General features: G+C 37.2%; 1 protein-coding gene across 1 annotated transcript in view; it reads left to right on the forward strand.

Annotated features, from left to right (window-relative positions):
* The window catches only part of LOC123865686 (paired box protein Pax-1-like), a 38,618-nt gene that overhangs the window by 17,539 nt on the left and 4,479 nt on the right, over positions 1 to 16,600 (forward strand). The window contains exon 2 of the mRNA XM_045906887.1: positions 1,178 to 1,398. Within this exon, the coding sequence (XP_045762843.1) occupies positions 1,178 to 1,398 (221 nt within the window). The remainder of the gene's footprint in view (positions 1 to 1,177; positions 1,399 to 16,600) is intronic.

Genomic DNA, 16,600 nt, shown 5'->3' on the forward strand with positions numbered 1-16,600 from the left:
ACATTCGCACTCGGTTCTAGTCTATTTGTTATTAATGTGCTAAACTTTCTCCTAATTCCTGGCTAGCATAGTGTTCCTAATTCTTCCTGTCCATATCCCACACTATATGGGGTCGGTACGACATGTTATTGTCTTCTTCTTCCACTCACTTCAGATCTGTCGTCCGTCAACGCTTTCCATCGCTTTTTCACGCATATCCACTTTCACGCAATCCATCCACTTTTTCTTTGGTCTTTCTCTTTTATCCTTCCACATGTTAATTAACATTTTTAACCACCTACCACTAATATCTATAGCTATGTCCTTTACACCATTTTGGTTGCCTGGAAGAGATAGCTAGGTAGCGACGTCAAACTGTACCTACCTGCCTATATTTTGTTTTGCTTTGTATATGTTTTTTCTGCACTAATTTTGTGATGTACAGTAAAAGTATATTCATTCATTCAACATTCTTCTAGTTAATATGAATTTCTTCTCTTCGCATTACATCCTACCCACATAGGTAGGTACTTACCATGCCAGCATGCTAGGTTTCTCGCTAAGTAAAACGGTGAAGGCCAAATAATTTAGATACTCGCTTTGACCTGTAAGGCCGTGGACAAATCAGGTGGGCATTGAGAAATTGATGTCTCTGTTTTTCTGGTTAGTACCTATTAATAAGGAGGAGGCTGTGATGGATGCTACGGTGTGATTTTCATACTGGGAAATTGAGGAGGTTATATCTTAAACATTCACAATATATGGGTAGGTATGTTGTTATAGTTAGTAGTTCGATTTGATGCGTCAGAAATGAAACGTTTGAGATACATACTCAGTGATCGCAAAACAAGAAGTTCAATCTAAAGTTGTAACATGGCGATTTGCGCAGATCATAAAATACACAAGCTCAGCTGAAATCTGTTTTGATACGCCTAGTCATACACCTCATGTTCAGATTGGACTACTTGTTTTGCGCGCACTATGGTTTATCAACAAACTCTGAAATCCGGACTTCGCATGCAATTATAAAAATGCCGACAATTCGATTGTTCAACTAATAAGGTAACGATTGACAATAAGAAGCCTGAATAATAAGTTTCATGGACTTAATAAGCGACATAATATCTGTCAACTTTTTCAATGCAAATGCGGACGTCTTACTTAACCTCGTCAGTAAAAAGACGATTTTCCTTTTCAGGTCAGGCAGGCGTCAACCAGCTGGGGGGCGTGTTTGTGAACGGTCGGCCCCTGCCCGACGTGGTTCGCAAAAGGATCGTGGAGTTAGCCATCTTGGGGGTGCGGCCGTGTGACATAAGCAGACAACTGCTCGTCTCCCACGGCTGCGTGTCCAAGATACTGACCAGGTTCTACGAGACCGGCTCCATTCGGCCTGGCTCCATTGGCGGGAGCAAGACTAAGGTTTGTACTGCTGAAAATGGTATACCCACCTTAGAACTCGTGATAAAACTTCAAAACTAGGTCTTAAAGTTTTTTAGAAAGAAACTCTCATAATCCCTGACGCTTTTTCACTATGTTGTTCACGGAAGTATCTTGTAGGTATTTTGGATTATTAGACCTTACCTAGGATCTGAATCACGAAATAGGTACCTAAGTAACTACATACATATAAATACTTTATACATATATTTATGCAGATCAACCAAGATCAACCTATCATTATAATATTTATCAAGATGTTATAATTGATGAACTACTTTGCTAATCCTACCAAAACTGGAACCTTAGAGAGGATATTCTATAGCAAAGTAGATTTTTGAAGATGATTATGTTAAAATGTCACTTAGAGGAAAATCACAGAGTCAAATCTTTATCTGTACATATTATATGAAACATTAAAAACCTTTGAAAAAAATCTACCCATCCATATTTGGTAGCCTCGTCAGATGAGATCACTATCCAATGCGTAGCATTTCGAGACCAAGAACGATGCAATATAGCCTCTGAGTTGATTAGTAGTCAATTAAGCATTCCCATAACAGCACCAATAAAAGTATTCGGTGATTCAAAGTATTTTGTTGTAATCAATTTTTGACGTCGGCATCCGTTTGTGGAACAACAAAATGGAGGTTTTATTGGCGTACCGAATTCACTGAGGTCGAATACGCTCACTGGATATTTTCACATATTGGATTCGGGGTGAACAATAAAGAGTAAGAGAACCGTACAGATTCATCAGTCACGTCGATTGGTTAGGAACTTTTAATCCCTTAAGATATTTTTATTTTTCTGCCTACGCACGTAGATATCTTTTTCTTTAGCCTTACCAGAGAACGACATGAATAATATTATTAATACGAGACTTGATATCATAACATGGCGATGCGTGTGATGGATTTATGGATTTTTAGCGATCGAGCGACAGCACTTTTTAGCGGCCAAAATTTGAAACTGCTACGAACTATGGCTACGAATGAGCTCAGAATCTGCACAATCTTGTGCTTGTACCCCTTTTGCTTTTTACTGGCAAGCTGCATTTCTGTTTCTTCATTGTATAAAAAGTAGAGATATTATGTTTTGGATAAGTTAAGACAGGTTTTCAGACACGTAAAAATATTCATGAAGGCAATTCGGCCGGAAACCAACAGAACATCGTCGAGTATTTTGTAATGCGTTTCTGGTTTGGGTTTCTGGTCATACAAATGATTTGATTTGAATCAACAAATTGCGTCGCGTGATGTCGAATCGGGTGCCGTATTACAAGTATGTTTCTGGCCATTGTACAACAAACAGGTCAAAACTATAAGTGTTTTTAACCCCCGACCCAAAAAGAGGGGTGTTACAAGTTTGGCGTGTGTATCTGTGTATCTGTCTGTGGCATCGTAGCGCCTAAACTAATGAACCGATTTTAATTTAGTTTTTTGTTTGAAAGGTGGTTTGATCGAGAGTGTTCTTAGCTATAATCCAAGAAAATTGGTTCAGCCGTTTGGAAGTTATCAGCTCTTTTCTAGTTACTGTAACCTTCACTTGTTGGGAGTGTTATAAATTTTTAATTTACACTTGTTACCTATATATTTTACTGTAGACACATTAGCTTTTCGTAGCGTCGTTGTGGTCGTCATCTATAGATAGCTGCAACTTGTTTGATGTCATCTGCCACCCTACCACCTAAAGAGAGAGCCAGCGGCATCGGTGTCTCCATTGACCGCTGAGCAACTCTGAGCTTGCTCATGAAGCCCATAGATCGCCTAATACTTGGATCGATATACTTATTATGTCATCAATAGTAACTAGCATCTAAGGAATTTTGTAAGAGAAGCCACAACACAGTACCTAATGTGTTGGTGCCTTTATTTAAATTGTTACATTATTATTTTGAGATGCTGAACATTTCACGTCATAGAGTTCACAACTGGATCCCAATCATTAAATACCGTTTTAAGTATTACAGCAATTAATACAGAACCCGCATTTCGATCCGACGTGCTCGTTCGGGCGTGTCGAAAGGGCACCATAAGAAGCCGAAAGCCGGGTCATTTTATAGTTTATAATTACACGTGATTGCCGGCGTGACCCGTCCGATTCGCCGCGTCCGAACCGCGCCCCACGGTTGCAATGTTTATTTTGTTTTACACACGTTTTTTTATGTTATGTAAGATTTTTTGTGGTTAAACGATTACGCAGCACGCAAATTCACTAGATCGTCTACGAATATCTGTAATTTTGTCTATTCATAAACTGTAATTATAAAATAAAATAAAAATACTATTTAGATTTTTAAAGGAGGCTTTATTTTCTCAATGTTGTAGAACACGTTGATTTTTAAAGTTTTTTTTAATATTTATATTATTACGATATCCACGACTCCCTCTACGTTTTTGTAAAACACTTTTCACCGTAAGCTTTACCGTGAAAAGTGCTTTATAGTAACCAATAACAAACAATACTTACCTACCTACTATTTTCTAATTGAATTTAGAATGTTTTTTGAAAACATTTTCGAATTTAATTTCGAATGTTTTTGAAAACATGTTTGCGATTTGTGATTGGTGTCACAAAATGGTTAACGCCCACTGAAATTTTTTGTCTCTGTCATTTGTATGGGAATACATAACAGAGAGAGCGCTGTACCTACTAACTTCTTAGGATAGAGTAGAATAAACAGAATGCCAGTATTTTAAGAACATTTTGCCAGATTGTAAGAACTTTTGTAATGGATAAAATTAGCTACGTATTTGACAAGATAAAGCTCCAGTAACTAAATGTTTCAATTATAATTAATTCTCAGCCCGCGACGAATTGCGACTGTGGGATAGCACGCTACGCGTAGGCTTGCTACAAAAATATTTAATGCTGCGTACACATTGATGTAATGTAATAAGCAATGCGAGAATTTATCACTTTGCTGCAATGAAACATGATACAAGGTGACCCACGTAAATCCGGGTTCAGATGAGTGTAACGTGTAATGTAACACGAATTCTACGTGTAGACGGCACTACGAACATTCCATGTAACGCTCGCGTCGGCGCTCGGGCTGATCCATCAGCTGTCGGTTTTTTGGGCGAACACAAAGGCGCTCGCAGTGCTCGTTTGGACTTTAATAATAGATTAGCTTTGAGTTCGTGTGCACTCGTCAGGACCCGGGTGACTTATGACTATGTGAATTGTGTGACTTGTAACAAATTCACATAGTCTGGACGTGTTGTGCGAACCGTGCCTTTTTCGTGCACTCTGCGAACATTACAATTCGTGTGCCATCTACCAATTGTCGGGTTTAAAACGAACACAAGTTGTGTGATTGTGTAGATACCTACGCGAAGGAAGTTTGAAGTAAATGCGTGCTTTGAGCGTGTGATTCGTCCAGATGGATGTTATATACCTAATCGTATGTTACATTGCATGTTACATTGCACCAGTCTATAAGCGGCTTTAGTGTAAGAGTCTGTCGAAATATTTATATTGGGCCCATTAGCGTTCTGTATCTCCAGATAAAAAATTTGATACCTTTCTGTTGTGTGATGATACCATAGATCGAAAAACTGATACTTACCCTATATAAAATTTTACCATACAATATCGTTATGCTGGCGTTCGTTGATCGTTATGCTGGCTTTCCATCACCCATGTAACATAATATTATCACCACACCGAGCAGATTTACCGAGCGGACACGTGCCACAAGCGAGCTCGGAAACCTCGAGCAGTATCTACCAGTCCTAGAGGCGCGTTTGTCTTGTGTTGGGGTATTTAGATCAGGATTCAGGAGTCTAAGGAGCCGAGCTTCCTTGGTCACGTGACCCGAGATATATATCTACGGTGTGCCTTTCGACGACACTCTCCAAGCACTTACATATTCTTATGAAATACAGGAGGTTACAATATCAAAAGTAAATTTTAGGCAGCAGTGATGTTCAAGCTGAAATGAACCGTATTTCGTCGGCACAAGAGTCGCTATTTATTTAAAGATCTTTGTGGAGTGATACTTCTATGCCTGGAAGGTGAAGTGTTTTGTAGATAGTATGTCCTCCATTATTTTCAAAATTATTATTCTATATGCCAGTTTTCTCGACATGTGTTGACATACAAATACACATTGCTCTGTTGTAGAGAGCTGGCTTAATAATATTGTACCATGATTATTGTAGGTGTGTAGAACTTCTAAAGTACCTATCCGCCTACGCATGAAATAGAACACCAAATCATGCATGTCCATCTACTTACATTAACATTGTCCGTTATTTTCAAACGATCAGTTATCTGTATCCGTATCAATAAAACCGATATGACACGCTTTTTCTCCAACAATCTTTGTCGATTACAGAAGCGTTTATAGTCTATATCGGTTGAGCTTCCATTTGTTATAATCTGTTATAATTTTTAATTGAATATGGCGGTCATCGTTCGATTTCTAAGATATAACGCACGACCGCGGCTATCTCACGAGAGATTTGATAATGTTTTTGGTTATGGTTTTTATTTACAAAATTGGGTTTCCTTTGATTATTTTTAAATAACCGATTACCACAGGATATATTTTTAAACTGTGTTATAGAGTCAAGTGATCTTTTATGCGCATGCGCTTTCCATCGGTCAGGATTGCACACAAGTATAAGAAACTTGTAACTACCCACATTCTATAAATCTACGCATTCTTAAAGCGCTTTGAGAATGTGCATAGGTGCCATATTTTGCATGTTCGAATCCTCCATAGCATCCACGTTTTACGACCAAAAGTTATGGTCTTTATGATCGATGGCCAACATTTATGGCCAAATGACCGTAATTAGAACCGACACCGCTTTATGGCGGGGCGGTTCGCATTTGACCACTTTCACACTGAATTTGTGTGTGCTCAATAGCCAGTATAAACTTTCTGTATTTTTTTAATATTTATTGTTAGTTAGTAAAAATTTATTGTATCGAAATTTTAAATATAGATAATATAATTATCTAATTGAATTATAGTCATAAAATATGTAAAATGGCAAGCAGAGCGTTTCTTCTTGTAACTTGTTTGAATTAGTTACATACCGGCCACCGGCCTATTTCTTGAATTATTTAGTAACTTACCTACCAGCGACTTTTTAGATCTAACGATTATGTCGGTTAAGAATCAAAGATGTTTGCAGTTTGCACGCTTCTGCCAACAAAGTACTTACCACTTGTTGATCAAAGTTCACACGCGGACGAAACATCGTCGCCGAAGGCTTTCTGTACCATTATGCCATGACTTTAACAGCGTAACGTTACGAGCAATTAGTAAGTTGGCATGCACTTGCGAAGTTGCCTCACCATGACTTTTACCGTGAGGTTACGAGTAAATATTGTATTAGATGCCATAAAAAATGATATGTCGTATTTTATAGTCCTTTAAAATTGTCGCTTTGGTCCAAGGACTTTAAAACTTAAGAGGATCATTAAAATTTAAAATACCTATTAGATTATTACGTACTTAACACACAACTTTAATAAAGTAAGAGATCGGTAAATAGGTACGGAACCTCTAATCAAAAAGCAAAGTTTTATCACACTTCACACTAATATTATAAAGGCGAAAGTTTGTGTGTATGTGTTTATGTGTGCGCGTGTGTGTGTATGTTTGTTACTCCTTCACGCAAAAACTACTGGACGGATTGGGCTGAAATTTAGAATGGAGATAGTTTATACCCTGGATTAGCACATTGGCTACTTTTTATACCGGAAAATCAAAGAGTTTCCACGGGATTTTTAAAAAACCTACATCCATGCGAACGAAGTCGCGGGCATCAGCTAGTAATAAATAATTTTAAAATATCACAATAGATCTAATAGGTAGGTAAACTATAAATTTATCTGTCAACAGAAAATTCTAATTTACCAGTGAAATTATGTACGAACCAGTAAATAATCAACCCTTAATTGCTTGAAAGTTGAAACAGTTCGACACCAAATTAACCCTGTACCGACCAACTGACCCATCGCACAATACCCTGATTTCCCCATACCGGATATAGCTAAATGACCTGTTAATATCGCGCGTGGGGGTTAAACTTTTTATATTCGGGGTCTTATGATATCTTTATTAGATCTCTCCTTAAGTAATATACCTACTTTCTTCCGTGCAAGAGCTGTAGATGAATAAGTGCCAGATCAAATCAAAGGATTTTATAGCTCGTAAACTTAGATTATAACAGACTAGAGACTTGTTGATGAAAGAAGTTATTGAGTGTTTGAATTAAGAGTAGACCTTGAGTAGAGTATGCCTTATTTTCCCCTTAATAAAAGCCTTAATAAATAAGGGGTAGTTTTGACATCAATGCTTATTTATATATAATTTTTTTGTATAGTAGATAAGTAGATTTGTAGTATTTTTTTGTATAGTAGTAGAGTCTATCTACACCAATTTTTTTGATTACAAATCCCCATTGAATTCAACCAAACTCAATTACAGCCGCACATCGACATTGACAAATAGTTCGATTCCCATGAATTTAAAACATATATTATTGAAAACTGATAACCATCGACCATGACATGCCAAAGTGACATTAACAGTAATGTCAAACAAAATGACGTGAATATCGGCTATTCCGCAGCTATTCGGACGCGTTGTTTAATTGCGCAAGCAACACCGACGCGGGGCGTTCGTTTGTTTTAACGCTGGCAACACTCGCGACCGCTAATTAGAGTTTTTACAACTTTAACGTTGTAATTACGAATGTTTCCGTTCTTTTTATGAATTTTCCGATACTTTAAACATACCTGACATGGATTGTTTAGTAGAGCATTTTCACGTAGAGGCGTGAATGCCTCAAAAGGATGAGGTCCAGAGTTCGACTCTCCGTTAGGTTAATTTTAGAAACCTTTTTCTCTAAATTAACTCAGAGCTTTTTGCCAAGTTACAGGCTTATAATACGGCTTCCACGTCCCAAGCCGTGTCCAGCACCACCTGGTAGATTGCAGTCAAGTTTTAGACTTCTCATCAAATAAAAAACCGGCCAAGTGCGAGTCAGACTCGCGCACTGAAGGTTCCGTACTCGGGTATTTTTTCCAATATTTTGCACGATAAAACAAAAACTATTATCCATAAAAATAAATAAAAATCTGTTTTCGGATGTACAGGTAAAGCCCTTTCATATGATACCCCATTTGGTATAGTTTTCTTATTTTGAAAATTGAAACACATTTTAATTTTTTTTTTAATGATGTAACCACAAATTCGCGGTTTTCAGATTTATTCCTGTACTTGGAATCTAGGTCAACGGGAAGTATCCTATAGGTTTCTTGACAGACAGACAGACAGACAGACAACAAAGTGATCCTATAAGGGTTCCGTTTTTCCTTTTGAGGTACGGAACCCTAAAAATACGCAGTTGCAGTTTATAAATTTAGTAGGTACTTTATGTAGGTAACTAGGATAAAATGATGATATTTATGCGTTTTAAACAATTCGCTAACTTAGGTATATAACTATAGGTACCTAGGTACTTCATGTTGTATACAATAGGTTAAACAGATATTAAACAAAAACGTTTCATGCATATCAAATCATAAATTTACCTTAGTATACCTACCTACCCACAGTAATAACATTTTAATGGAACTCCGATTAATTTATTTCTTGGGTAATTTTATAATAAAGTAGATAATCAAAACTATTGCTTGACGCTTGTTATTTACAAATCAAGTATTCACAGTAGGTATTGTTTGTGTCTTTTTGTCTTCAATTTACGCTATGCACTTAATAAAAAGTTATAGGTACCTAATGATATCCGTAGGGTTGGTCTGAGTTTGCACATATTTATTGGTGTTTAACTAACTAAAGACAAGTGTAAATTAAAAATTTATAACACCTCCGACAAGTGAAGGTTACAGTAACTAGAAAAGAGCTGATAACTTTCAAACGGCTGAACCCATTTTCTTAGATTATAGCTAAGTACACTCTCGATCAAGCCACCTTTCAAACAAAAAAAACTTAAATTAAAATCGGTTCATTAGTTTAGGTGCTACGATGCCACAGACAGATACCCAGATACACACGTCAAACTTGTAACACCCCTCTTTTTCGGTCAGGGGTTAAAAACTAAAGTAGGTATACGCGGCTTATTAATTGTTCAATCGACAATCTCAAGAATAGGAACGATTAAACCTAACTATTCGACGTAAAAGCTATGAGAAATCAGTTTAGCCGCCAATATAGTAATGTTTTGTAGTAAAAAAACGTCCTTATTCGTTGTCTAATAAATATTTAATAGCACATTTCAGTTTATTTGGCGTACCTACGTCAGGGTAATTTGTAACCGTAATGGCGCGACTGGTCAAGTCGCGCGGGTCATGGGAGCGCGCCGCGGCTGACACCTGTCAACCGCTGTCAACTATCGGCTGTGTTATCTGTAGACTGTACAGTGTAGCTACGCCTTTATGACACAGGGCTGTGAATAGAATATTCGGTAGATTATATTATTTACCTTACCTTTGTGTTTTACTTTGTACCTGTGGTATTTATTTTTTGAGTAAAAATTGATTAGGGAGATTCGAATTAGAGCTAATTTTTCAATCGTTAGATAAAACTGACTAACTGAAAGGTAGATTTTATATACTTACATAAACTGCCAAAAGTCAAACTCATTACTCAGTTAATGATTTATTTGGCGATTGAAAATTCGCGCTTTAGTCTTTTTAACTGAAAGTTCTGAAACTTGAACTTGAAAGAAACTGAAAGTATGTGTTTCAAATGTAAAGACAAAGCAAGGTACATATTTCGTAAACTTCAAACAGGAATTAACTGTAAAGGAAATTATGATAAATGTAAGTAGAAGCGAAGTTAACCCGATTTTTTTTTCATTAAGTAGGTATAGAAGTTTACAAGGTCCTGCTCCCATGTTCGCCTTGGAGCTCGGTCTAAACAGACGAATTGTCAGCGAAGTATGGTTGTGGTGTTGTTAAGATTATTATAGAAACCTACATTTTGTAGCGGTCTACCTTATGTACTTTTTAAGTGGCAATATGTTAGGTACAACACTATTTTATTTTTAAGAAATACTGAAGATACAGGTTAACGTAGGTAATAACGTAGGTACTTTTAAACCCCCGACCCAAAAAGAGGGGTGTTAGAAGTTTGACGCATGTATCTGGCTGTGGCATCGTAGCTCCTAAACTAATCAACCGATTTTAATTTAGTTTTTTTTTGTTTGAAAGGTGGCTAAATCGAGAGTGTTCTTAGCTACAATCGAAGAAAATCGGTTTAGCCGTTTGAAAGTTATCAGCTCTTTTCTAGTTACTGTAACCTTCACCTTGTCGGGGGTGTTATAAACACTTGTATTCCTGAGCACTTCTTAAATCCTCTGAAGTCTAGGCTGTGTCATAAATATTATTGTAAAATATTTTATCAAAGATGTTATTAGTGCCATAATATACCTAAGCATGATGTCTGCAGTGTACACGCACCGTTATTCCCGTAACTTAAGTCGGATTTGCCCCGATAATATTCGCTTTATGGTGGGCTCTGGTGGATTATATTGTCAATATTATTACTCGCCTCTTAATACCGTAAAGCTGCTTCATAAAACATATTGGAAATTATATGCGATATGTCGTTTATTTCGCGCCGGCAAATAGTCCTTTTGAACACTATCTATATTATTACCTTTGGTAGCCACATGGTAGCCATGTATGTCACATTTAGGACAATCCGGATATCTTTTTTCTAACTATCAGTCACTCAAATCGTCTCAAAATTGAATGCAATCGTTTTTAGGGTTCCGTACCCAAAGAGTACCAACGGAACCCTATTACTAAGCATCCGCTGTCCATCCGTCCGTCCCTCCGTCCATCTGTCTGTCAGCGGGCTGTATCTCGTAAACCGTAATAGGTAGAAATTTTCACAGAATGTGTATTTCTATTGCCGCTATAACAACAAACAATAACAGTTACTACATACCTACCTTTAAATTCTAGATTCTGTAGTCTAAAATAACTTTGCCATATTACCCAAATAATGTCAATATCTTGGCGGGATTTTGTTTGTAGCCATTTTGAAGCACAATTATTGGCTTACCGTAACGAAAACCTCCCACGGCCTACCAGAAGAACCAATTGTAAAAAAAATCCTCTAATTTACAAAAACGACATGCTCACTGTAATATCAAACTATTGTATTTATAGACATACTACGCAACATCTCACTTCTAAACGATACTAATATCATATTTTAATAATCTTCACGGGAAGTAAGGGATTATCTCAAAACTTCTCGCTTCTATAAAATATCTAAATAGGTAGGTACCTACTGCCTTAGGTAATTTGTCAGCGAATTCCTTTATTGTTTGTTAACTTTCTTTACTATCGAAAACCTTCTCACATATCGGTTTAATGTTTATTTTACAAAATATACTAGACTAGCTGATACCCGCGACTTCGTTCGCGTGGATGTAGGTTTTTTAAAATTCCCGTGGGAACTCTTTGATTTTCCGGGATAAAAAGTAGCCTATGTGCTAATCCAGAGTATAATCTATGGCCATTCTAAATTTCAGCCCAATCCGTCCAGTAGTTTTTGCGTGAAGGAGTAACAAACATACACACACACACACACACACACACACACACACACACACACACACACACACACACACACACACACACACACATACAAACTTTCTCCTTTATAATATTAGTGTGATAGTTCAGTGTATCCCTTCACTCCCATTATAAATGCGAAGGTTTGTTTGTTGGTTTGGCTTCCAATTACGTCACAAGGAACAACGGATCGATGTGATTTTTGCTAGATAAAGGCCTGGAGAGTACCATATACACTACTTTTATCCCGGAAAATCAAAGAGTTCCCAGGAGATTTTTAAAAACTTAATTCCACGCGGACAAAATTAAATGTCGCGGGCATCAGCTAGTCTATAATATTAAAATAATGCAATTCTTGCGGTTTTGTACAATGGGACACGCAGGTAATACCTAAAAACCTACTTATTTATTAAAGCTAAATAATCAAGAGCTGCAAAAAGACAATTGTGTAGACCTATCACCTCACACCTGCCAACTCAATCAGTATAATTATTCTCTGTGACATTATAAAATACCTATTATAAAACGACCTTCGTCCTTCACTAGGTAATGTCACAGTATAAGAAAAGACAGTAGACCGACGCCTTTGATCTTGTGGTAAATGACGACCACGATACGACGAGCCTTGAATATAGGTCCCGGAACTATACTGGGGACGTTTCGGATCGCTCCCTCGTCCACCCCTTATCGCACGATTGCTATTATAGCTTGCTGGACAGCTCGTCGAACCTCTGTAGGTAATAACATACTATCCTTAGAGAACTTCTTCTGTGGTGGCTTTTGCTGGCGCGCGTGTTGTGACTTTGGAGTGTTTTTTTTTTGTTAAAACTGACTGGAAAGCGCTCTAAGGGGATGCCGTGCGTATATCGGCGAGCGCCGGCACAGACGGGGTCCATACTTGTATAGTTTAGCTAACTTGTTACAAATAACTACAAACTTGACATTGGCTAATCATTGTAAAAGCCAGACGAGAGAGAAAAAAAAAATTGGTTGTCTGTAAAGTCGGTTTACTGACGATAGTTGAACGTGACAACAAAGGCTATTTTTGCTTCTTTGTCGCTCGTTCCGCGCTCTCGCTTGCACTTCAAGCCTTACATGGAACGCCTCAGAGCGAGGTAACACCGCATGAGTCATGTTTTTTCGTGCGTGCAGCCGGCTCTATCGAATTATAAGACGTTGTCACGTCAAAAAAAAACTATCCTTACTCTGTGGTAATGTTGTGTAGGTACCACCTTTCAATCGCGGAACTCGAAGTCAACGGTGTCGCATAATTCATTTCTACAAAAAAAAGAGCTACCTAGACAACCTGCAGCACCTGCGACATTAAGCCAACATCTCCCTCGAATTAATATCGAATCAATCCGTCATTAAAGCAACGGTCACACGCCCCAGCAAATTATCTTTCACCCCATCAGGAAGGTGGAAAGTCTAATAGAAATCCGTAATAAGAAACGCTAATCGTGCACGCGCTTGGACAGTTATGAGAGCCATTTTGTTGCGTAGCGGATTGTGCTCGCTAGCTAGTGATGTGAGGAAAATAACAGCCGTTCACGCTCACAAAACCAAAAGCTTCCTTTCATTCACTTTGAAGAAGCTGCATGTAATGACTGCTAACACAGTTTTACTGCCAGTGCCATGACTACGATTCTAGTTCTTATTCCACGGCAACCCTAATTGTTGGTCACGACCTTCAGCAATGAGGATCATGAAGTTAAAATTCTGATATCTAAGAAGAAATTAAAGTTACTTGGATTATGTGTCATTAATTTAAAAGACCTGCTTCTTGACCAGCCCCGGCTTCGGACGAGTAGCCTACTTATTCCATATAAATAAACAACAAAATATGGGTATAAATGTGTTATAGATACCTATTAGAATTTACCTACTTATTAACATTCCTCGTGAAATGAGATCATTTCAATTAGATAATTACAATGAAACTCGTATCAAATTGCACTGAGAAATGTAGGCACGTAAATTTTTTTTACCGGAATCAAACCTGTTACTAACAGGGAAGAAATGAAAATGTACCTATTAGGTACTTGTTGGCACGGGACTCCAAACCACAGTGTAACCGTGTTAATTATTTATACACTAGTTGACGCCCGCGACTTCGTCCGCGTGGATTTAGGTTTTTCGAAATCCCGTGGGAACTCTTTGGTTTTCCGGGATAATTCTATGTGCTAATCCAGGATATTATCTATCTACATTCCGAATTTCAGCCAATTCCGTCCAGCGGTTTTTGCGTGAAGGAGTAACAAACATACAAACATACACATACATAGTGTGAAGTGTGATAGTGTGATGTATACAGGTAGTTTTGAAAAGTGAGCTTACCAGCCTTGTGCAAAAAATTCAATAATATAGTGCCATAATTGTAAAAGTCCTTAGTCGTCGTTATAACCGAAATCCACTGTAGGACTAATTTCCAAAGTTAATCATGAATAACTAGAATTTAGTAGATACTTTGTATAAGATTAAGCTCACCGATGAACTATTCATCGGCGAACTAAAAACGCGCAGGCCTATATCGCAAAAACAGATATTGGATGTGTCAAGTGATGATTGATGCGCGCGCGCAAAAAGCGTCGCGTCCAACGGAACGGTCACGCGGGAGCTGCGCGTTACATGATCGAAGCTTCTGTTTACCGCAATTTTGATGCGTTCGATGATTATAAACCTAGAGACAAGCTTTAAAAGGTGCTTAGATATTGCGAGATTTAAGTCAGTGGCAGAGAATGGAAAATAGAAATAGTCTCTAGATATTGTTGTTTAACTTACCTTCTTTTAACTCAAAAGGTGAAACATTGCTATACACAGAAAAGCTATGCTATATAGGTACATAAAGTGACGCGCTATAGAAACTAACGAAATCGTGGAAAATCTCCAAAAAATTAATGAGAATTTAAAAAAATAAACCGTATCCAATAGCATAACTTTTTGTGCTATAAAATAGTTTAAGAACTTAGATTGAATAAATCTTGAATAATATCTAAACATACTTAATACTTGAGTGAATTACCTACGCAAAAACTGCAAAAAATAGTAAGAGCTATCGCCAAAAATTTTGCATTTTTAACCGACTTCGAAAAAAGGAGGAGGTTCTCAATTCGTCGGAATCTTTTTTTTAGAAATATCTACTGATGTTTCTATGAAAGTTTGCTACGTAGAACCAAACTAAAGCTAATTAAAAATCCTACGTGCCATTCTGTATTAGAAACATTAGTTTTTGAAAAAATTGAAATGAAAATTCACACGTTTTTTGGCGATAACTCAAATATGTAATATTTTTTGTAGTCAACGGTTTTTGAAATAGTTTGTACCTACAATTTATTTGCTGATTAATTAGTAGAGAAATAAATAGATGTAATCTTCGAGTAAAATGAAACAGTGCATCAGAACCTTAATGGAAAATATAATAAGTATCTCACCTGAATTTTATGGGTTCGTATTTTACTTACTAGGTACCTACCTAATATATTATAATCGCCCCATGGACGTATGAATGCTAATCGCTCTAATCGTCATGTAACAAGCAAGCTTCTATACTTAATATTATGTTTTGCTACAAATATTAAACCCCAAAAAACATTGCAGAGATTAAACAAGATAGTAGGTACAGTAGTTAATTTGAATCTAATCGATACCACTCGTGTAGCGACTAATGAGCAAAGCCAGTGGACTAAACAAGTCATTACAGTGCACCTGACGTTTCGCACGGCCTTTCATATTTCCCATATTGCTGTTGAAGTGTCCAAGATATTGTGTTGTAATGAATTCCTACACTAATAAAGTTTGGGTTTGGTATTGCTTTCGTCCGTCATATTATGTACCTACTTACTTTGAATGAATGATTTTGACTTTGATATACAAACTAAATAATGATACAGCGAAAATAAATAATGAACTGGTAGATAAATGATAAAAAAGTTGTGATAGCCTAGTGGCAAGAATTAGGTTTTTAGAATCAAATAGAAATAAGTGGGACGGCCGATTGACAGACAGAGCGCCAGACAGACGGACACGCAGACAGACACTTGTTCACATTTAACAGTGTCCCTTTTTTCAAAAGTTAACCGCAGAAGGCCACAAAATATTTTGACACTTAGATAACCGAACGCATCAGGTTAATTATAGTGCCCCTGTAACGGAAAGCGCGCTTACAAAAAGCATAACAAAGATGGCCGCGACGCTAAAATTAACCGTTCAATAGAATATCGATTGTAGATCTAATGGCGTAATTGCTAGTTTCCCGCCAAAATTGACGCCTTTCTATCATTGTGGGTTCTTTAAACTTGCCCGCAACCGAAAGCTACTATTTACACATTAACTTTGACAGCCTGCTTAAGCCTTATAATTATTTTTTTACGCGTGCGTGCAGAGGAAGTTAGATTTGTAATGGATTTCAGAACATATGGCTTGATAATTGTTTAATTTTAGACAATTTAAAAACTTTACAGCTGAGATGGACTTTTTTAATATAAAAAAACTGACACAAAAACTAATACATAGATATTACCTACCCTACATTACATGTATCATTCGTATCATTGTATACGAAATCAATATAACTACCTATAGGCAGGGCACTTCATACACGGTCAAG

The sequence above is a fragment of the Maniola jurtina genome, chromosome 5 (assembly GCF_905333055.1).
Source record: "Maniola jurtina chromosome 5, ilManJurt1.1, whole genome shotgun sequence".
NCBI lineage: Eukaryota > Metazoa > Arthropoda > Insecta > Lepidoptera > Nymphalidae > Maniola > Maniola jurtina.